Genomic DNA, 23,489 nt, shown 5'->3' with positions numbered 1-23,489 from the left:
ATTCAGTCAAGACTTAGAGAAACTTGTTCATGCATTCATCACTAGTAGGGTAGACTACTGCAATGGACTCCTCACTGGCCTTCCCACAAAGACCATTAGACACCTGCAGCTCATTCAGAATGCCACTGCCAGAATTCTCACCTGAACCAAAACTCAGAGCATATTACTCCAGTACTCAGGTCTTTACACTGGCTTCCAGTTACATTTAGAATTGATTTTAAATTACTATTACTCGTTTATAAATCGCTCAATAGCCTAGGACCTAAGTACATTTCAGATGTGCTTGTTGAATATAAATCTAACAGACCTCTCAGATCATTAGAATCATGTCAGTTAGACATACAGAGGGTTCACTCAAAACAAGGTGAGACAGCGTTTAACTATCATGCCACCTGCAGCTGGAACCAGCTTCCAGGAGAGGCTAGATGTGCCCCAACAGTAGCCACATTTAAATCCAGACTGAAAACACATCTGTTTAGCTGTGCATTTTCTGACTGAGCATTGTGCTGCTTTTTGGTTATCCTCTGTTTAATCAGGGAAGGTTAACAACAGTTATGGATGGTGTTAACAATTTAAGATTTTTTTTAAAATTATTATTCATTTTAATCATTTTAATAATTATTATTATTATAATTGTTTCATGTTCTTAATTGATTTTTCTTTTTTAAATTATCTTGTATTTTCTTTAAAATTTATATGTGAAGCACTTTGAATTGCCATTGTGTATGAAATGGGCTATATAAATAAACTTGCCTTGCCTTGCCTTAAACCATGATCGCAAAGGAGACTGCTGATGTCAAGATTTATAATGCAAAAGGAGCTACATTTTGGTATGTTCTCACCACAAATCGATTAGATCGTTTCAAAAGACATGGATTAAAACACTGGAGTCATATGGATTACTTTTATGCTGCCTTTATGTGCTTTCTGGAGCTTCAAAGTTTTGGTCACCATTCACTTGCATTGTATGGACCTACAGAGCTGAGATATTCTTTTAAAAATCTTTGTTTGTATTCTGCAGAAGAAAGTCCTACACATCTGGGACGGCATGAGGGTGAGTAAATGATGAGAGAATTTTCATTTCTGGATTAACTATTCCTTTAATGTGAATGTTCTGATTGACCTCTTCCCACTCACCATCACTGTGCTGGCTTCCTGCACTGCCACTGTGGAAGCTGTGGCAGGGGTCAGAATATCCTGGAGGGAAGCCAGAGGGCGCTGTGGAGAAGGGTGGGTAAGGAAAGGGTTGGCCGCCCAAGGGCCAAGGGTTAGTGGATGGCGGTGGGAGAGGGGGCAATGTATCCTGCTCTGAACCACCACCACTTGAACCCTCATTCAAGTTTAGTGTAGCCATATCTGAGAGAAGAGAAAAAGAGAGACTGAAATAATAAACAGATGGAACTGGAAGAGTACATCTGAACAATATTGGTATAGTGAAGTAAATGCCCATAGCAAGCTAAAACCATTAGGATGTTAGCAAACTTATAGTTTAAGTGGATAATCACTGCATGAATGTGTATACTGAGAAAACAAAAGTAGCAATGTGTTTGTACTTTGACAGAGATCTCCAAATGTGTAGTAGCACTGTTCAGAGAAGGTAATCTTGTTGACGGTGTGTCTGAGATAGCCGTGCTTCAGCAGGCTGCTGGCATATTTTCTTGAGTCCCGCCGGTCTTTGAATCCTTCGACCCGTGAGTACAGCCAGTCAACTACATCACCTCCTGAGAGACAAAAGATCATACATAAACATCTATACACACAAACATGTTTTAAACATCATTATAAAAGACTAGTTCCAGTCCAGTATGCTAACAGAGAAACATCTCACCTATAACGGCATTAGCAATGGTAATCTTCAGCCACATTCTGTCCCTTATTTCTAGTCCTGAGTCTGGGAGCTGCATCACCTTAACAATAGTGGCCATGTCTGTCTTTCCCACTGTAAGAGGGAGATCATCAAACTCTGTGAAGAGCACAAGGACAACAGGATGATTAGGGACATGCCTTGCAACAAAGAAGATGCTGTCACCTGCCAGAAGGAAGACTGTACCATTTTGTGGGTAAGATCCAGTAAGTGCAGTAGTGTGGGAAATCCATGCTGCCGGGTCAATGGGCCTAACCGGTTCAGCTTTGGGTAAGAAAAAATAATGAATCCATGTCAATCAAAATAAGCAGAATAAGTCAGATAAGACAGATCAGTGAAGTCAATTTTTTATGTGCACCATTCACAATGTTCTGTCTACCAGACCCCCCAGTGACTTTTCAATTATAAATCTTCTATGTACAAAATAAATAACAGTATAAATTTAGCAAAAAACAAAACGAAACCAAAACCCTGTTCTAAGAATTCAATATATAAATCAATTCCAGTACAGCAGCAGTATGCATTTAAGTAGTGCAGCAGAATGCAAGTTGAATGTCCAAAGGCACACTGAATGTACCAGAATGATAAGCAGCATTAACTGTACGTGCCAATGTATGTGTAGAAACCATTAACAGTCAATAGGGATATGTGTGCATGATGGTATGTGCCCAGAATCTTGGGTTTGTGTGCATATACCTAAGCGAAAGAAACAAAGATTGAAAAAGTGTAAGAGTTTATATGTGTACTCACCTCTGGGTATCGTAAAGTAACTGCGAGGAGAAGGGTCCCAGCATTTGGCAACAGTGAGACTAATAGGCCTAGAGAAGATTTGTTCAAAGATTAGCTAAAACACATTTACATCTATTTCTGCGCAATTCAGATATTTCAGATATATTGTCCATCCTTACCCATTCTTTGAAACAATCTCTCTGAGGATCCTCACAGCATCATCATTGCTCATGTTTTCAAAGTTCACATCATTTACCTGCAAGTCAAATGTGGCACAACAATACATTAACTTTTGAGCAAAATCAGACCCACAAAGAACAGAAACTGACTCTCTCTGTTTTTTTGAGTTCCTGTAAGTAAAAACAGCAAATTTTGAGTTAAAAGTTAAAACTGACAAGGCATGATAGCTCAACCTGAAAGGAATAGTTTGCCCATTTCATTATTTACTCACCCTCACTCCATCCCAGATGTATGATTTTCTTTCTTCTGCAGAACACAAATAAAGATTTTTATAAGACTATCTCAGCTCTGTTGGTCCATACAATGCAAGTGAATTGTGGCCAAAACATTGAATCACCAAAAAGCATTTAAAGGCAACATAAAAGTATTCCATTCGACTTCAGTGGTTAAATATATGTCTTCAGAAGTGATTTAATTGGTGTGGGTGAGAAACTGATCAATATTTAAATCTTTTTTTTTTTTTTTACTATAAATCTCCACTTTCACTTTCACTTTCACATTATTTTTGTTTTTTGGCAATTAGCATTCTTTGTGCAAATCGCTACCTACTGGTTGAGGCTGGTCAAAGGTGTAGATTTACAGCAAAATAGGTCTTAAATATTGATCTGTTTCTCACCCACACCTATCATATAGCTTCTAAAGACATGGATTTAACCACTGGAGGGATATAGATTACTTTTTTGCTGCCTTTATGTTTTTTTTATTTTTATTGTATGGACCTACAAAGCTGAGATATTCTTATAAAAATCTTCAATTTTATTCTGCAGAAGAAAGACAGTCATATACATCTGGGGTGGCATGAGGGTGAGTAAATGATAAGATAATTTTTATTTTGGGTGAACTATTCCTTGAATAATATGCCTGTGCTAAAAATAACTTTATGGTAATGGTTATAATATCAGTCTGCCACACTCCACCATAAATATTCAGCATAATCCACCTTCACTAGTTTAATCTGCCACTCCACAGGGATTAGCAGATGCTGGACGCATTTGAAGGCTATGCCTGGATCTGGAGCCAATCACTAATGCACAGAGAGCAGAGCCACAGGCCAAATTCCAATCCTTAAAAACAGATGTAAATACAAGCCGTATGTCCCTGCAGTGTTTATCGCTTTAATACACTAATGGAAGCCTTCACTGGCCCAGTCAGTCCACCATATTATATTAATCTGCTTTGCGAACAAGGAGTAAGCAGCAGAACATGCATCTTTTTACCCTCAAAACCGAGCTAGTTGGTGATTTTTCTACCCTATCTGTTCTTAAAACAAGGCTCCTGACAATTTTAACAAAGTACATATACAGTAGTTAGGGGATATATTTAAAAATCAAGAGAGGCAGCAACAGCTACTGTGCCACTTTGTCACAACCCTAGCAACGATTAGTGTAACATAAATGGAACAACCTAATTTCAGTCTGCACCAAGTTTACGATGCTTTAATGGTGTTTTTTTGTCATTTTTGGAGCTTGACAGAAGTGGTCCCCAAGAACTATTGTTGAAATGAACTGGCTGAAGATATATTCAAATATATCTCCTTCTGTGTTACATGGATAAAATAACAGCACAAGGATTTGGAATGACATGAAGGTGAGTAAATGATTGCAGATTTTCTCTAATTGAATTTTCACAAACATAAGAACCATTCCAGAAGCTGTACAGCCTACCTGTAACAGCATGTCTCCTGGCTCTATCCTTCCGTCTGCTGCCACAGATCCTCCCTTCATGATAGAGCCAATGTAGATACCACCATCTCCTCTATCGTTACTCTGGCCCACTATACTAATGCCAAGAAAGTTATACTTCTCTGTGAAAGAGAGAGAGATGAAGGAAAGTGAAGAATTTGTGATTTCCTCTATGTGCAATTCAATGGCAAGCTGATCTTACCCATATTAAGTGTAACTGTTATGATATTGAGGCTCATGGTTGAATCTGTGATACTGCTGAAGGAAGAGGACTGTGGAAATAATTAAGAGATATGTGAGACAACAAGAAACCACATTAAAACAAAACATTTGTTTCGCATAGACACCTCTTGGCAATACGGTCAAAATCTTATATCACAGTGCAGAGTACAATTAATTTATATCAAGGTAACAGTATATATTTCAAAATAACTTTTTCTTTGCAAGATATTCAACTAAAAAAATGGTTTATATCTTAAATATATTGAAGTAAATTTCTACAGTTTGCCCAGCCCTAATTTAATATACATACACAAGTCTCACCCGGTCAATTTTGGCCACTTTGTGTCGCCGCCGTCTGCGCTTGTGTCTCTTCATTAACTGAAAAGAGGAGCTCTGCTCTGTGGAACTGCTCAGTCTGAGAGAGAAAAACCAACACATTTACACACTCAAAAAAAAAAACATTTTTTTTTTTTTTTGAGTATTTTAAAGATTTACGCATTTCAATTTCATCACAAAAATCCGTCAAATTGAACTGTGTCATTTTAAACAAAATTTTAATGTATTTTTTTGCTTCTGTTAAAGATGACTAAATTCAATTTGATGGAATTTTATCATCAAATTTAAAGCGTAAATCTTTTTTGAGTGTAGCAGATATGCAGGGACAGAGAATATACTGATCACTGAATGTACAATTGCATACTGAGAGCCAAAACTGGCTATTTAAATAGATGCACCCAAAAATAAAAAATCTGTATCACTCACTCACCCTCATGTTGTTCCAAACCCATATGACTTACTTTCTTCTGTGGAACTCAAAATAAGCTAGGCAGAAGGTTAGCCTCAGTCACCATTTACTTTCATTGCATCTTTTTTCCATACAATTAAAGTAAATGGTGACTGAGGCCGTTATTCTGCCTAACATCTCCTTTTTGTGTTCCACAGAAAAAGAAAAAAAAAGTAATTTGGGTTTGGAACAACATGAGGGGACATAAATGGTGACAGAATTTTCCTTCTTGGATGAACTGTCAAACATGTCAAAGATTTTTTGTCTTAAATAATTCAAACCTGCTAGCATTTTCATCCTCCTCGCTGTCAATGAAGGAGCTTGACTCCAGCTCACTGCTCATCATGGAGGCGCTGTCACAGCCCATGGCTGTGTTCCTCACCACCCGCTCAGCTTTAGAGTGACCGTTCACACGTGGGACTGAGGACAAGACCCATTCACACAGTGAGACTTGTCAAGGCATTGCAAAAACAACAAAGAATGAAGACTCAAAATACTGTCTGTGGATAAATTCATGGCTTGATTACACCTTGAGTGACAAACAGGTTTACTCAGACATTCGGTATATAGGCCTAAGAACTTAAAAAGAGGAAGACACATACATTGCTTTGTGTGTGGCTGTGCCTCAGGGTAACAGCGGATTGGCTGGAAGGCTCTGGCGAGGCAGTGGCATCTCAGAGAGCCAGGCTTTGTGTACTGCCTCTTTTGGAACCCGAAACACTCCAGGAGAGTTGTGTTGCCCATACTTCTTTCACTGGGCTGATTTCGCTCTTTCATACTGTTACCGTGTCTATCAGAAATGCTCACTTACATGCCAGTCTTTTGAATTTTATTGGCACAATTGGTTCAAGCTCCAGTCTCCAGTAAATCAGTACAAGTTTAATTGACAGAAGACAGGCAGAGGAATGGAGGGTCTCCACACAGTAATGAAAAGATATGGAGGGAAAAAAATTAGCGACAGAGGTGGAAAATGCACAATAACCGTAAAGGAGAACGAAAAATGTTTGAAAATATCATTTCATTTACAGCTGAAGTCAGAAGTTTACATACACTTAGGTTGAAGTCATTAAAACAAATTTTTTAACCACTCCACAGATTTAATATTAGCAAACTATAGTTTTGGTAAGTCGTTTAGGACATCTACTTTGTGCATGACACGACTAATTTTTCCAACAATTGTTTACAGACAGATTGTTTCACTTTTAATTGACTATCACAATTCCAGTGGGTCAGAAGTTTACATACACTAAGTTAACTGTGCCTTTAAGCAGCTTTGAAAATTCCAGATAATTATGTCAAGCCTTTAAACAATTAGCCAATTAGCTTCTGATAGGAGGTGTACTGAATTGGAGGTGTACCTGTGGATGTATTTTAAGGTCTACCTTCAAACTCAGTGCCTCTTTGCTTGACATCATGGGAAAATCAAAAGAAATCAGCCAAGACCTCAGAAAAAAAATTGTGGACCTCCACGAGTCTGTTTTATCTTTGGGAGCAATTTCCAAACGCCTGAAGGTACCATGTTCATCTGTGCAAACAATAGTGCACAAGTATAAACACCATGGGTCCACGCAGCCATCATACCACTCAGGAAGGAGATGCATTCTGTCTCCTAGAGATGAACATAGTTTGGTGCGAAAAGTACAAATCAATCCCACAACAACAGCAAAGGACCTTGTGAAGATGCTAGAGGAAACAGGTAGACAAGTATCTATATCCACAGTAAAACGAGTCCTATATCGACATAATCTGAAATGCTGCTCAGCAAGGAAGAAGCCACTGCTCTAAAACCGCCATAAAAGCCAGACAACAGTTTGCAAGTGCACATGGGAACAAAGATCTTACTTTCTGGAGAAATGTCCTCTGGTCTGATGAAACAAAAATGTAACTGTTTGGCCATAATGACCATCGTTATGTTTGGAGGAAAAAGGGTGAGGCTTGCAAGCCGAAGAACACCATCCTAACCGTGAAGCATGGGAGTGGCAGCATCATGTGGTGGGGGTGCTTTGCTGCAGGAGGGACTGGTGCACTTCACAAAATAGATGGCATCATGAGGAAGGAAAATTATGTGGATATACTGAAGCAACATCTCAAGACATCGTTAAAGCTCGTCGCAAATGGGTCTTCCAAATGGACAATGACCACAAGCATACCTCCAAAGTTGTGGCAAAATGGCAACAAAGTCAAGGTATTGGAGTGGCCATTGCAAAGCCCTGACCTCAATCCAATAGAAAATTTGTGGGCAGAACTGAAAAAGCATGTGTGAGCAAGAAGGCCTAAAAACCTGACTCAATTACACCAGTTCTGTCTGGAGGAATGGGCCAAAATTCCAGCAACTTATTGTGAGAAGCTTGTGGAAGGCTACCTAAAATGTTTGACCCAAGTTAAACAATTGAAAAGCAATGCTACCAAATAGTAACAAAGTGTATGTAAACTTCTGACCCACTGGGAATGTAATGAAAGAAATAAAAGCTGAAATAAATCATTCTCTCTACTATTATTCTGACATTTCACATTCTTAAAATAAAGTAGTGATCCTAACTGACCTAAGACAGGGAATGTTTTCTACAATTAAATGTCAGGAATTGTGAAAAACTATGTAATTTTTGGCCCTCTAGCGATTCAAAAATAAAACTGCATGCGTCTTGCGGAAGCACAATGTTTTGGTTGTGCTGCGGCTCTGCTCCTCTGCATGAATGAATGTGGTTCGAGGCACCGGTGTAAACATGGATACAGGACATCTTATCAGAGCGAATGGACAAATAAATAACGAAAGAAAGGAAAAGACGAATTTCCGAAAACATATCATCTGAGCAGGTAAGTGCCATATCTTATGCTGTTGTTTTGACTTATTGGAAACATTGATGTTTTGAAATAAATGACGTTACAAAAGTTAGGCAACGTTCATTAACATTAAACATAACAATTGCTAGTCTGATAAGGTCAAACGTTGTACATTTTTTATAACTGCAGGATATTCTGGCCAAACAGACCACAGCAGTTACTAATTTATTGATTGTCATTGCTACCAACCAGTGGTCAACATCATTTCAAGACTCACATGTCCTTGGCAAGCTAGGACTAAAGGATTTATTTATATAAATTATTGCCGTTATAAAGAAAAATACACACGTGTGCTAGCAAGTGAAATGTTCTGCACCGATTACAGTATAATTATTGTATTTCAATACACAGACACAGATGCATGTGTGTGTGTGTGATTACACAACTATACATAAACCATGTCAATAAAATATCTTAACTGCTGAGTAAGAAAAAAGCCACCTCTGGGTTGCTTTTAAATCCTTTCAGATCTCGGAGTTGTCGCCACCTCTGAAAAGCCAAGCCGATGTTGGTTTGGGTTTTATTATGGACTCTGTCACTTTCCCTTTTTCCTAGTAGACTCTGCTCTGTTCGGGGTTTTTTTGTTTTTACAACCAGTGATTCCCTGGAGGTTTGCCGTTTTGAATGATCCATGGTCAATTTTTCTCATTCATTGTGACAACAAACTTTCAGCTTTAGCTACTCCCACACCATACCCATGCTACAGCAGCCAGAGCTTATTTTCTCTGTGTACGGATATGATGTGACACGCACGGGCGGTTGACGTTTGTATGCAATTCAGCGCGAAATCCGTCCCGACAGCTCTAAAATATAAATCATTATTATAGGTTTATCAAAGTGTATTTGGGTAAAGACATGGTTTGGAAGATGGATTTTTGTTACACTGTCATTAATAACATTTTGTTATTTTTAACAACAACAACAACAACAACAACAACAACAACAACAACAACAACAAAGTTACATAGTGTAGCTTTAAATGTATTTGGCTAAGGTGTATGTAAACTTCTGACTTCAACTGTATATTCTGTTTCACTCTCAATAGAAAGTACCATACAAATGTAGAGCAAGCCATAAAAGCTGGCAATATAGCATAGTACACATGCAGACATACAGCAAACTAGGCAATCCATTACAGACCCGTGTTTGGCTTCCAGTAATGAAATGGTAAAAGAGTACTCCATACATCATCCCTATTCGCTTTAGGATACATGCATGCAGTGGTGTCCAAATGTCTGAGTCCACATAGAAAAAAAATTCACTAGTGTTCACTTATATGGACTCCAATTAACATGATTAGAAGTAGCCTATAATATAACAATAGATCACCTGCATGTAAAATGGCATATTAGATTATAATAATTTTCTGAAAAGAGTGCTAAAATGTTGATGAAATAAAAATCTGAAAGGTATGAGGGAAATGTTATGGATTAAGGCTGGATTATGTCCAGGAGCTGGTGTCAATCTTTTTAGTATCAGAAGGGATACATTCAGCTTTATTTACATGCACAAAACTACATGTAAAAATATGTAAAGTGCTTTTTTTTTTTTTTATTATTATTATTATTATTATTATTATTATTATTAAAATGTCAAGTAATTCAGATGTCTAATCACATTAAATTGAATTTCACTGCCACATAGCAACTGCGCTCTTGCTGTAAATAACGGTGACCCGTTATTTTTCTTATATTTACAATCGCTTTTCACTTCACTCAACCTGCCCAAAATAAGTGTCAATGACGAATGACCTGAGAAATATGATTAAAGCAACGCTACCAAAAAAAAATAAAAATAAAAAAAAATAAAAAATAGCAAACAACGCAAACACATGGAATGAAAACAAGAGTTTTGTCTGTATTTTATGTAGATGCGTTAAGTCAAGTCACCTTACCTCAGAAAACGATAACTGCAGAAGAGCTGCTCTCCACAGCTGCACACAAAAAAACTACTACCCCACTACACAGAAACCCCGCGGGTGCGCGCAATATGACTTTATTACCCGCCTCCTCCGCTCCTGCCATTAATCACCACAGCAGTGGACAATGGACAATGAGCGCGCGACTATGACGATTTTCGCATTTGCAGCTGGAGCGTGACATCCAAGCAGGAGAAATCATTTGCATTAGAATTTATACGCAACGTTCGCTTGCGGCTAGATAATGAATGTAGACCGTTCACCGTCCACGAATACTGCGCGTTGACAAAGACCTTAGGAAAGATAAAAAGACGATAAAAGATATCTTTTCAGAATTGTGAGGTTTTACAGGCTGTTTACAGGGCACTGACAGGAAATAAAACCACATCTGCAAGCCCTTTTACATAGGCTACTGTAGGGTGCAAAAGTGTCAGACCACAGGTGAAAATGCTTCTATTTTGCATTTCTCTCAATTAATATAAAAGTACATTATTAGGCCTAAATATAAACAGTTAACATGGTCAATGTCACTAATTTGTATAATGCAGAATCTTAAATATTTCTTCATTTTATGTCAGAACTTTATTTCCAAAATCCTAAAACTTAATTTCCAAATTTAAATGAGAAAAAAAAAAAAAAAAAAAAAATGATACTCAAACTGTTTAAAAATAACACTGTTTTCAACACTTTCATAATAGTAAAATATAGCCAGTGAATTCCCATGACTTTTTCAGTTGTTCGTAATTATTGGAAAAGGATTTTTAAAAACAATTTCATAAAGACCACCCTCACAAAGATCAATTATTACCAATTAAATATTTTTGAGTGGAGTATAACTAGATAAATTGATTTGAAGATTTTATTCATTTCTTTTCAGGCCTGCAAATCACAATTTCAAAATTCCCTAATATTTCCAGGTTTTCCATGACTGTGGGAACCCTGACTATAAATATAAGCTTATAATTCACCAAGACTAGCTTTTCCCAAAGGGAGTGTGTGTTGCACAGCTAATATTTGTTTCTCCATTCTGTATTAATTCTTAACTCAGAGTGCTGCACTGTCACCACTGACAATGTCTTCAGACTGGCCACCTAATTAAGCCACATTGATTAATGATCAGTGAGACCTAATGGGCCGACAGAGAAAAGCCAGCGCTACATGTTCACAAACACACAGATAAATGACTGTGAGAGTTCTGGGTGTGTTTGTGTGTGAGAGAGCATTTGTTTTGTTAGGGAAAGGACTATGTAGAGTAGGAGAAAGGAAGGGTGTGTGATTCTCCAATGTGAACCCCTAATGTTGTAAATAAATAAGTACCTAGCAATTGTAAATTTGAGATGTGTTTCGATCTGGACATGTTGTTTGCACAGTTATGCATTGTACCAACAATTAATGAAAGGAAGATCAAATAGAAAACAAGGAAAAACAGAGCGTACAAGGAGTGTGTCTAATAAACGATTAAACAAGAAATATTAATGTAGATAGAGAAAAAAGTCTGCTATGGTTTGTAATTAAGTATAAATTAAGACTTTTCTTTTTGAAGGGTTAATAAATGAGTTAATGGCGACTCAAAGACTTATGCTTTAAGTAGAAACAGAGTGAAGGACAGACTGAGTAAATGTACATCTGAGAGGTGCATATTATGCCAATGAATAAGAAAGGCACACACATCCAAATATGCAGGTATACACAAATATGAAGACACCAATTTACATATAAAATGAAGACATGTAAAAATAGATTGTTTAAAATAAATAAAAATGTAAACGAACATATACAGATGTGATCCCTCAATCAGTGTGTGCCTATTTAAACAGACACTCCACCAGTGGCGTAACTTGGATCTTACGGGCCCCAGTGCAAAGAACCTGTCAGTTCCACTCCTTGGGGAGCCTGGGTCATTTATCATCACCCGTTGGGCCCGCAGTCATTTTTATGGTTCCTTTTGGTCGACTGTTGCAGGCCCCCTCTCACCCCGGGCCCTAGGGCGGCTGCCTACCCTTCCCTTCCTGTAGTTACACCCCTGCACACCACAGATGCAACTTTAGTCATGGTGTGACAGGATACATAAACTCACCAAACCAATGAAACAAAAATCCTGCATGTAATTATAGGCATCTTTAGGATGCTGTACAAACATTTGTCATACTCAGGGTGGGATCAAGCCATGATTATATCCAGTTTGTGTAAGAATGGAAAAGGTTTTGTGCAAAAAATAAAGTCAGGTATTTGGTCAACTATGTTAAAGGATCTGAGGATAATCTGATTTAATGTTCAAATTAGGTTCCCTGCAAACTCTTGGTTAAGAAATGTTGAATATTTTTACTTAGCTAAACTCACATTCTTCTCTCCTCCGTCTGGTCCTTTCTCGGTCCCGTTCTCGACGGTGGCGGAGAACAGACTCGCTTCCAGTCTCTGTGTCCAGCCCATCTCTGCTGTTCACTGCATTAGCACTGCAGCACACACACACAGAAACATATGCACCATGAGCTATAAGTTTGCTTAAACCTTAAACCAAAAACTATATTGTATCATCTGACAATCTCAAAGGTAACAGTCTCAGCATGAGCAGTGCAAGACACTGCTATATATAATTCAATCCTGCCTATATTCATTTCTGATGTATGAAAGATATACTGTATGTAAACAGTGGAATCCTGACTCAATGAATGGAATTTTTTATGAAGTGCATGTAAGGTGACATTGAACAGTGTGTTCTCCTAACATTCCCTAAGCTTTTGTGAGAGGACGAGAGACAGAGAGAGAGAATACTCATATGCATAGGGGGTATTTTATCATGAAAGATTGGTTTACGAATTACACCCCTGGGGCAAGTGTGTCTTTGTCCAAGCATGTACATCTATAAGTGGATTCTACAGAAACCAAAGCAGGGTGAGAAATGTATTCCACCTTCAATAAGAAACATTGCTAACACACAAAACACATGCACACCAGCCTTAATAAAGAAAAGGTGCCCTTTAGAGAGCTTGTGTGTATCATCACCCCTAAATATCCCATTAACGGTGAGTCAGTCCTTTCCAACTTGAACATTGCAATACTTTGAATACACTGTTGGCCAAACTGGGTGGATAGAAATTCCATGATGGCTTAAAAGACAAAATAATGATGAAGCTATGAACAATTCTTCAGTTCTTTCAATTTTTCAGTATGCAAGTATTTATTAATGAAAAATATTTACTCAAAGGAATATTCCAGGCTCAATGCAATTAGGCTCAACTGACAGCATGTGTGGCATAGTGTTTAATGCCACAAAAATTAATTTGAAAAAGCAAAGGTCTGGATTACAATGAGGCACTTCCAATGGAAAAGAATGGGGGCCAATCTGTAAATGTTAAAATACTTACTGTTTTAAAAGTATAGCCACAAGACAAAAAAACAATGTGTGTGCGTAGACATGATTTATTGATAAAATCACTTACTAACCTTTTCTGCGTAAAGTTATATCTAATTTTACAACTTTTGCCATGACGATGTAATGTCAACAAACCCTAAAACGACCTGATTTAAACAACTTTACAGCTCAAATAATACACAAGTTTCATAAGAAGAATTCATGTAAGTGCTTTTATAAAATTATAAGCTCCACATTTCTGCCTTTAAACCTGCAAAAAATTGGCCCCATTCACTTCCATTGTGAGTGCCTCACTGTAACATCACTGTAACATTCCTTTAAACGTCTCTTTTTTTTTTTTTTTTTTTTGTGGTAATCAACATTATGCCACAAATGCTGTTGATTGAGCTTAACTTGTATTAAACAGAATATTCCTTTATTACATTTTAATAAACAATTACAACTGGATTATTCTGATGTACATCACATAAAAACAACATTTAATGTGATGCAAACTGTGTATGCAGTGAAGCAAGTATGATCAGACAAACCAAGAAATGAAGACATGCCAAAATTGTTACATAATCCAATAAATTTGTGCTTTAATGTGCAATTCAAAAATCAGTCACAAGAGAGCAGACATACCACAGCACTAGTGTCTCATCTGTATGGGGTGAAAGCACATGAGCTTTAAAAGGGATAGTTCACCCAAAAATTAAAATTCTCTCATTATTTACTCACCCTCATGATATTCCAGGTGTGTATGACTTTCTTTCTTCACCAGAAAACATCTGAAGAATTATAGAAAAATATCTCAGCTCAGTAGGTCCTTAAAATTCAAGTGGATGGTGATTCGACTTTTGAAGTTCCAAAAATCACAGACAGTCAGCATAAACGTCATCGATACAACTCTTCTAAACCGATACGATCGCTTTTGGTGCAAAAAAAGATAAATATGTAAGTACTTGTTAACTGTAATCCAAAACTTCCAGTAGGCTTCACGAGAGGGTGGAGATCACGCGGTCTCTTGTGTGACATATTCCCGCTGTCACGTTACGGACGTAATCTCACGTTCTCTTCTCGAATTAAACATTCAGCACACAAATGCACCATTGTGAGTAAAGAAACAGATAAATACAGATCTAAACCAAAACCAATTAAGCTTCTGTACAGCGTTCCTCCCACTCACTTGTAAACAGCGCTGCTCTTCCTGGTGAGTCACACGTGCCTCAGTTCTTGCGTGTTTCATTTGCCAATGCAATTATGTCACATGCGCATACCGCTGCTGACCGGAAACGATGATTTAGAGCTAAAAAAGTACTTGATTAATTTTTTTTTTCATACCAAAAGCAATCATGTCGCTTTAGAAGACATTAATTTAACAGCTGGACTCGTGTGAGTGACATTTATGCTGAATATCTGTGATTTTTGGAGCTTCAAATGTCTGATCACCATCCACTTGCATTTTAAGGAACTACTGAGCTGAGATATTTTTCTGTTTTTCTTCAAATGTGTTCTGGTAAAGAAAGAAAGTCATACACACCTGGGATATCATGAGGGTGAGTAAATGATTAGAACATTTTTGGGTTAACTATCCCTTTAACTCCACAAAGTATCAAAAACACAAACAGTTGAAGTCAGGGGCGGACTGGGATAAAAATTGACCCTGGACTTTCTGGCCCAGAGCAGCCCACCAAACCTGGCCAGCAACACACCACAACATAACACACCAGCTCATTGATTTAATTTTTATGGCTTAATTATGGCACAAAAATTTTTGTGCAATATTGACTGTTAGTCATGACAACGTGCCCCGCCAGTGCAAAAATGTTAATATTTTTTTAAATATATAAAACTACTGTAAATGTTTTTAGAGAAAGCACTAAAAATAAGTTTATCAGACAAATAACATGTCTGAAAACATTTTTCCCAACATACAGATGTTAGGTTAAAATGTACATGAAAGTACAAGGGAAAGTGTGTATTTTAGGTGCTGTGATAAGTCAGCATTTCTTCAAAGTTTTTAAAGATCTTAATCACTTTTTCTAGAAGTGCAAATAAACTATTGTCTTAGTTAATATGAGGTTGTGGAAACAGTTAGTATAATAATAATATAATATATATGTATTTATAGCTATAAAAGTTCATAAAATGCTGTTTAAAATAGTTAAGATGAAGAAAGTGTCACACAGCAGGACACTGATGACAATGCTTAAAATTTCATGTCAATTACTATGTGTAAATATTTATTTAAAAGTATCAGTGAAAACAAATTTGGCCAGAATATATACATATATAAATATACAAATATAAATATATGTAAAAAAAATAAACATACATCATAAAGTGTAGAGCTTTGCAGATATTTTGCAGATTAATTGCTCATATTTTCCCTCTATGTGAGTTTGTTGCGTCTTTATATCTGCAAAGTAACCCTCAAAGACTCAAATAGCCACAAAGTAATATTTTTCATGGCTTATTTTCTGCATGTTTATAGGGGTGAGCATTGTTCAGCAAGCCGCACTTCAGCTCCCAGAAATGCTTTGCGGTATGAATAAATTTTGCAAATGACTATGTTCTGCTCATAGCTTTACTGTTTTCCAATTTTATTTACGCAACAGTTATTGTATTTGTTGTAACTTGCAGTTATATGTCATTAAGTGATTTTTCATAGCTCATCTTATACTTACTGTTGTTTTTGGTTGTCACCATTATTGTGATTTGTATGTCAAATAATGAGCTCCACACGAAGTTGATACTACATACAGATATGCACTTTTGATGTGTAAGTGATTTCAAATTAAAAGCCAGCCATTACATTATTTCAAAATAAAAGCCATTGTATTGACTTGTCTTGCAGAATTTATTAAATTTTCGCTTTGTTATGAGCATGTTGGAGCCCAGGGCATCTGCCTATACCGCCTGTAAGACGGGCCGGTACTTGCGCACCAGTGGGCCGGCCCAAATTACCCAGCGGACCACTGGAAAAATGCCCCGTGCTCCCTATGGCCCATCTGCCCTGGTTGAAGTCAGAAGTTTACATACACCTTAGCCAAATACATTTAAACTTTTCACAATTCCTGACATTTAATCGTAGAAAACATTCACTGTCTTAGGTCAGTTGTCAGAATAATAGTAGAGAGAATGATTTATTTCAACTTTATTTCTTTCATTTCAGTGGGTCAGAAGTTTACATACACTTTGTTAGTATTTGGTAGCATTGCCTTTAAATTGTTTAACTTGGGTCAAACGTTTTGGGTAGCCTTCCACAAGCTTCTCACAATAAGTTACTGGAATTTTGGTCCATTCCTCCAGACAGAACTAGTGTAACTGAGTCAGGTTTGTAGGCCTTCTTGCTCGCACACGCTTTTTCAGTTCAGATTAAGGTCAGGGCTTTGTGATGGCCACTCCAATACCTTGACTTTGCTGTCCTTAAGCCATTTTGCCACAACTTTGGAGGTATTCTTGGGGTTACTCTCCATTTGGAAGACCCATTTGCGACCAAGCTTTAACCTCCTGGCTGATGTCTTGAGATGTTGCTTCAATATATCCACATAAATTTCCTTCCTCATGATGCCATCTATTTTGTGAAGTGCATCAGTCCCTCCTGTAGCAAAGCACCCCCACAACATGATGCTGCCACCCCCATGCTTCACGGTTAGGATGGTGTTCTTCGGCTTGCAAGCCTCACCCTTTTTCCTCCAAACATAATGATGGTCATTATGGCCAAACAGTTCAATTTTTGCTTCATCAGACCAGAGGACATTTCACCAAAAAGTAAGATCTTTGTCCCCATGTGCACTTGCAAACTGTATTTTTTTTTTTTTTTTTTATGGCAGTTTTGGAGCAGTGGCTTCTTCCTTGCTGAGCAGCCTTTCAGATTATGCCAATATGGGACTTGTTTTACTGTGGATATAGATACTTGTCTACCTGTTTCCTCCAGCATCTTCACAAGGTCCTTTGCTGTTGTTCTGGGATTGATTTGCAGTTTTTGCACCAAACTATTTCTTGGAGACAGAATGCATCTCCTTTTTGAGCGGTATCATGGACATATGGTGTTTATACTTGCGCACTATTGTTTGTACAGATGAATGTGGTACTTTCAGGCATTTGGAAATTGCTCCCATGGATGAACCAGACTTGTGAAATTCCACCATTTTTTTTTCTGAGGTCTTGGCTGATTTCTTTTGATTTTCCCATGATGTCAAGCAAAGAGGCACTGAGTTTGAAGGTAGGCCTTAAAAAACATCCATAGGTACACCTCCAATTGACTCCAATTAGCCTATCAGAAGCTAATTGGCTAATTGCCTAAAGGCTTGACATCATTTTCTGGAATTTTCCAAGCTTCTTAAAGGCATAGTTAACTTCTGACCCACTGGAATTGTGATATAGTCAATTAATAGTGAAACAATCTGTCTGTAAACAACTGTTGGAAAAGTGACTCGTGTCCTGTACAAAGTAGATGTCCTAAACTAATTGCCAAAACTATAGTTTGCTAATATGACATTTGTGGAGTGGTTAAAAAATGAGTTTTTATGACAACCTAAGTGTATGTAAATCTCTGACTTCAACTGTACACACAAGGACAAAAATGAACCTAAAAACAGCCATTAATTAACCTAAAAACAGCCATTCTTTCTCTTCCTCTCTCCTTTTCTTTCCTTGAACATGCAACCTGTAGTGTGTAATTTCTGCACCACTAGCATCACCCAACGGAATCGCAAAAGTAATGATTGTTTTCAAACATGTTTTTTGAAACTCTCCCCCAAATTGGTCATACAAAAAGATAGGTCCATCCTAAACTCACTATTTATTGAGCCAATGTTGCTGAGTTGGGCTGGACAGACCACTCAGACAAACAGCAAATTTGATATTGCCATAGTGTTTACACTTTTAGGCAAAATCAACCAACAAATGACTTACTTTTACTTGTCTCTGCATATTAAATTGGGATATGAGAAATAACTTTAACACAGAAAAAATTATACATTTCAGCTTTTAACATCTTGATAATTAACAATGCACTACATATTTGGTTCTGCCATTGCATAACAGTGCAGTGCATTCACAAAAGTTTCTTCTGGAGTGTTCTGTTATGGGCAGAAATCCCACTCATTGTTTAGCACAACTCCCTTCAACATTTGTGTCTCGTGCTTTCTGGATGACTGAACCCAGTAGGGGAGCAAGAGTAAAAAGAATTTGCTTTCTTGCTCAGCGGCTTTACTATTGACATTCCTATATCCCCAATTTAAACATACACATGTGTGTGTGTGTGTGTGTGTGTGTGTGTGTGTGAGAGAGAGATTATGTAGATGAGAGATCAGTGTGTGGGAGTGAAACTTTTACCTGATGTAAGAGAGGTATGTGTAAAGCGTGTGCATATTTGCATGTAAGTGTACCAACATGTGCAGGTTAATAAAGGTGACGTGTGTAAGAGGAGTACATCACTAATGTAAGTTTTGTAAGTGCGTGTGTGTGTTTGTGTGTGTGCTCATATGAGATAATCAGCACATCTGGTACACACTATAAATAGAAGTTTTTGGCAAGTGAGCATGACACAAAATGACAGAATAATATGTGATTAACTATGCAATAACTATGGTGCAGAGAAAATATAATATAATATAAATTATAATAATTTTCTGTTTACAAACAAACGCTTGACGGCAGCACTTCCAAGTTCCTTTGGCCCCCAAGAAATGAACTGCTTTTAATGGGCACTTTGCTCAAATTGAGCTGAAAATGCCCAAAAAGTACTGTTGGTGGGATTGATTCCACAAAATTGAGCATACTCACTGGAATGAGGGGGGTCTGGAGTCTCCGATGCCTCCCGTTCTTTCCAGCGGAGGAGGCAACTCAGTATGACTGTCGGTGCACACTGACATTCCATCAGTGTGGGAACTTTCAGCCAATACAAGCTGGAGAAATGCAAACACACACACACACACACACACACACACACACACACACACACACACACACACACACACACATTACCTCAGAGAGGAATATGAATACATTAAAACCTGTATTGAAAACCAGCCAAATGTCAAACCAAGCACAGTTTGGATGAGCAGGAATTTTGAAATATTTGGAAGCGAACTGTTAATTTTACTACTAACAGTGTTGGGTGAGTTACTCATAAAAAGTAATTCACTACAAATGACTGATTACTCTAAAATTATAATCAGATTACGGTATTTATTATTTAATTGAAAAAGTAATTATATTACTAATTACGTTTTAAATTACTTTATACAACACTTTTTACAGAAAAGTTTAGTTTTTTCGCTCAATGATTTCAAAATAATGTCTATATTTCCTCCTTGTTCATCAACTCGTTAGGGGGCACACACCATTTAGCTGTCATAATACACAAACAGATGTACACACATTAATGTAATTCATGTTTAAAATGTATTCTACATAGATTAATTTAGAAATATGTGTAACTCAAGTAATCGACTAAATTAAAAGTCAGTAATTGTAATATCAAAAATTTGAAATGTAATGCACTACCTTTTGTACTAACAAAGTAATTAGATTACACTCAACACTGACTACTAATAACATCAAATACAGGACACTACAGCTGATCTCCAAGGCATCATAAAATCAAAACACATTACTTACTTTTTCTGACATTATTTAAGTATAACAATGCAGATTAAGCATTTCAAGCAGCGATTCTATCTAGTTGTATGAGTGTTGCATGGTATTGGATGATTCTAACAAGTACGAGCACATGAGCACGGTATCGGACTTTTACCGTCACCAGTTTCGGTATTGGTAAATCCCTTGATTGCTTTTAAAATATTTTAGCTAATTTGACTATGCTTTCAGCCATTTATGTTTAAATTCAGTCCACAGATTTCCCTCCCAAATCAGTGCAGAAAATGCAATAAATAAATAAATAAATAAGTCAGCAGATTACGCCTCAGCCTAAAAAGACTAGAACAAACAAAGGTCTCAAAGAAATGTAAAAAATTAAATAAAATCACACCCAGTACAATGCACTTTAATGTCGGTCCAACTTCAAACTTAATTAGTGTAATGATCAGTGAACAGGAAAGTGATGTGCAGTATGATGCAGTACATAATTCAGTGCATGTCTTTATGACATATGAATGCATGACTGCCTGCTTCTTCCACTCTGATTCAGATGTTATATAAGGCAGAGGTTATCGCAGCTCACCCATGACACCACTCTTCCATTGAAACAAGGCAGTTTGGCATTATCATCTGAGACTTCCTCTTTGACAACCCTGCAGAGACAGAGAAAGACATGTTTAATTAATCTGAAAGTGAAAATGAACTTGTGTTTGTATGAAACTGTGCAAAATCTATTTTGTTTGTTGCATACAGTATATCATTGCTGCATTCATGCATTTGTCATCCACTGAAAAATAGTGGGCATATGGTAAGAATCTTTCATGGCACCCTAATAAAGCCCAACAGCTGACATGTTAAAGATGTGTTTACTGGTTTGAACCAGTGTTATTATAGTTTTGAAAATGTGATACAATTTTTACTTTGTTGTGTATTTTGGTGTTCAGCTAGTGTTCATGTAGCACAAAGTTTTTATTTTATTAGTATTTTTTGAAAATGAAATTAGTAGCTTTTATTTAATTTCCGTTTTATTGTTCATTACTTATCTTACCAAATTGTTCCTTATGCTTATGGTCACATACTACAATTTATCTGAAACTGCACAATACTCAAAATAATACCATTCAAGATACAATTAATATTTTAATACCATAATTTTTTAAGTTAAAATATTTATGTCAATATATGCTATTAAAAGGGCTAGTTCACTCAAAATTAAAATTCTCTCATCATTTACTCACCCTCATGCCATCCCAGATGTGTATGACTTTCTTTCTTCAGCAGAACACAAATGAAGATTTTTAGAAGAATATCTCAGGTCTGTATGTCCATTCAATGCAAGTTAATGGAGGCCAGAACTTTGAAGGTCCAAAAAGCACATAAATGCAGCATAAAAGCAATCCATAAGACTCCAACGGTTAAATCAATACCTTCAGAAGCGATATGATACTGTAAGTGTGGGTGAGAAACAGTTCAATATTTAAGTCCTTTTTTACTATAATTCTCCACTTTTACTTTCACTTCAACATTCTTTTTTGGATTATTAGTGATTTGCATTCTTCGTGCATATCACCACCTACTGGGCAGGGAGGAGAATTTATAGTAAAAAGGACTTAAATATTGATCTGTTTCTCACCCACACCTATCAAATCACTTCTGAAGACATGGATTTAATAACAAGTGTTGTACAGATACAGTCGACAATGTGTCATACTGAAACATGAGTGTAGTTTAGCGTGGAGGAAAGTGAAGCCTTGTTACCATAGTTGCTCATACATTCCTATGACGAAAAAGGGAAGAAATATCCATAAAATGTGGTTATTTTAAAAAGGAAAAAAAAATGACTAAAAGCTATTGTGTAGTTTTTTGCACTTCAAACAATGCTAAAAACCCCTAAACTGATTTGTAATTGCCCCCCCAACTGACAGAAATAGAAGCCTAAATAAAAGCACTGTGGCTGCAGTTGACCAAATGCTGGATACATGCATTAATGTATCTGGGAAACATCGGAGCATATTCAAGACTAAATCGATCATCATATCATCAGAACAGCGGTTCCAGCAGAGACATAATGATGAGTTAACACCAGAAAACAAGACAAGATACATGAGAAAACTTGACATGATCGGAGTGGAGCGCTGCTTATTATTTTTCAGATTTAATAAATCATACATTTCTAAGGGGATGTTTTTATTTAACTGTTTAGTAAATGGGGTTTCTGGTAAAGTTGCTGTGAAATGTGAGCTATTTTATGTGTACAGTAATTTCATTAATCATCAACCAAATTAAAAGGTAGAAATACAAATGTTTTAAGATACCAATCAAATGACTAAATATTAACGTGACATCATAAACGTAAACTTCTGTCTTGGGGTGGCCTTGTGATGCTAAGAAACTACTTCATGGCTCAACAGATTGCAGCCGCAGTACTCTTCTTTGGGCTTATATTTCTGTCAGTTGGCAGGCAATAAAAAAACAGTTTCGGGTTTTTTGGCATTGTTCGAAGTGCCAAAAACTACGCATCCACTTTTTGTCATATTTTTCGTTGTTAAAATATCCAAATCTTTCCTCATAGGAATGTATAAGTAACTATGATAACATCACTTTGCTTTCCCCCACGAGTGGGAGAGGCTTCCTTGACAACTGTATCTATGGATTACTTTTATACTGCTGTTATATGCTTTATGGAGCTTCAAAGTTCTGGCCACCACTCACTTGCATCATCCAACAGAGCTGAAATATTCTTCTAAAAATCTTTGTTTGAGTTCTGTAGAAGAAAGAAAGTCATACACATCTGCGATGGCAAGAGGGTGAGTAAATCAATTTTTGGGTGAACTACTCCTTTAATAATTTATTTAGCAGTAAATTGTGACTAATATCAATCTGCTATCTCCAGGCAATTATGATTCACAAGCATGGACTAGATCCATACAGATCTTGTGTCAGATGGCCCACAGCAGAGAACAACTATCGGCAGTCCCTGGATTTGCATGCTGGTTTATTGTTGTGGTGGTGTTGTCCATTTCAGATTTACTGGTCCCTTAATATCACATACAAAAACCAGACTGCCGTTGGTTGTTTTACACGTCACTCAGATGCAACCCTCCTGTCTATCTGTATGTTTTTTGACAGAATATACACTGATAGGCAAAAGTCAGGTCTGAGGGATTAATTACTACACAAGACCATTTATCATTGTTCAGAAATATGAAAACTAAAGTAATTTTATGTAATTCTGTTCATATTTG

General features: G+C 37.0%; 1 protein-coding gene across 7 annotated transcripts in view; it reads right to left on the bottom strand.

The window, feature by feature from the left end:
* dvl1b (dishevelled segment polarity protein 1b) overlaps positions 1-23,489 on the bottom strand; it is a 53,830-nt gene that overhangs the window by 13,586 nt on the left and 16,755 nt on the right. For 4 of the 7 annotated variants that reach the window (XM_051675980.1, XM_051675984.1, XM_051675988.1 and 1 more), the window contains 12 exons: positions 20,828-20,897; positions 19,429-19,550; positions 12,621-12,733; positions 5,803-5,941; positions 5,059-5,152; positions 4,718-4,787; positions 4,498-4,637; positions 2,773-2,849; positions 2,615-2,682; positions 1,829-2,128; positions 1,554-1,721; positions 1,138-1,356 (listed from right to left, as the gene is read on the bottom strand). In XM_051675980.1, the coding sequence (XP_051531940.1) occupies positions 1,138-1,356; positions 1,554-1,721; positions 1,829-2,128; positions 2,615-2,682; positions 2,773-2,849; positions 4,498-4,637; positions 4,718-4,787; positions 5,059-5,152; positions 5,803-5,941; positions 12,621-12,733; positions 19,429-19,550; positions 20,828-20,897 (1,580 nt within the window). Of the gene's footprint in view, positions 1-1,137; positions 1,357-1,553; positions 1,722-1,828; positions 2,129-2,614; positions 2,683-2,772; positions 2,850-4,497; positions 4,638-4,717; positions 4,788-5,058; positions 5,153-5,802; positions 5,942-6,123; positions 8,054-12,620; positions 12,734-19,428; positions 19,551-20,827; positions 20,898-23,489 lie in introns of those variants that run through there. The other 3 variants (XM_051675983.1, XM_051675985.1, XM_051675987.1) reach the window with 2 other exon arrangements.

The sequence above is a fragment of the Myxocyprinus asiaticus genome, chromosome 37, assembly GCF_019703515.2.
Source record: "Myxocyprinus asiaticus isolate MX2 ecotype Aquarium Trade chromosome 37, UBuf_Myxa_2, whole genome shotgun sequence".
Taxonomy (NCBI): Eukaryota; Metazoa; Chordata; class Actinopteri; order Cypriniformes; family Catostomidae; genus Myxocyprinus; species Myxocyprinus asiaticus.
This window is presented reverse-complemented; position numbering and strand designations above follow the sequence as displayed.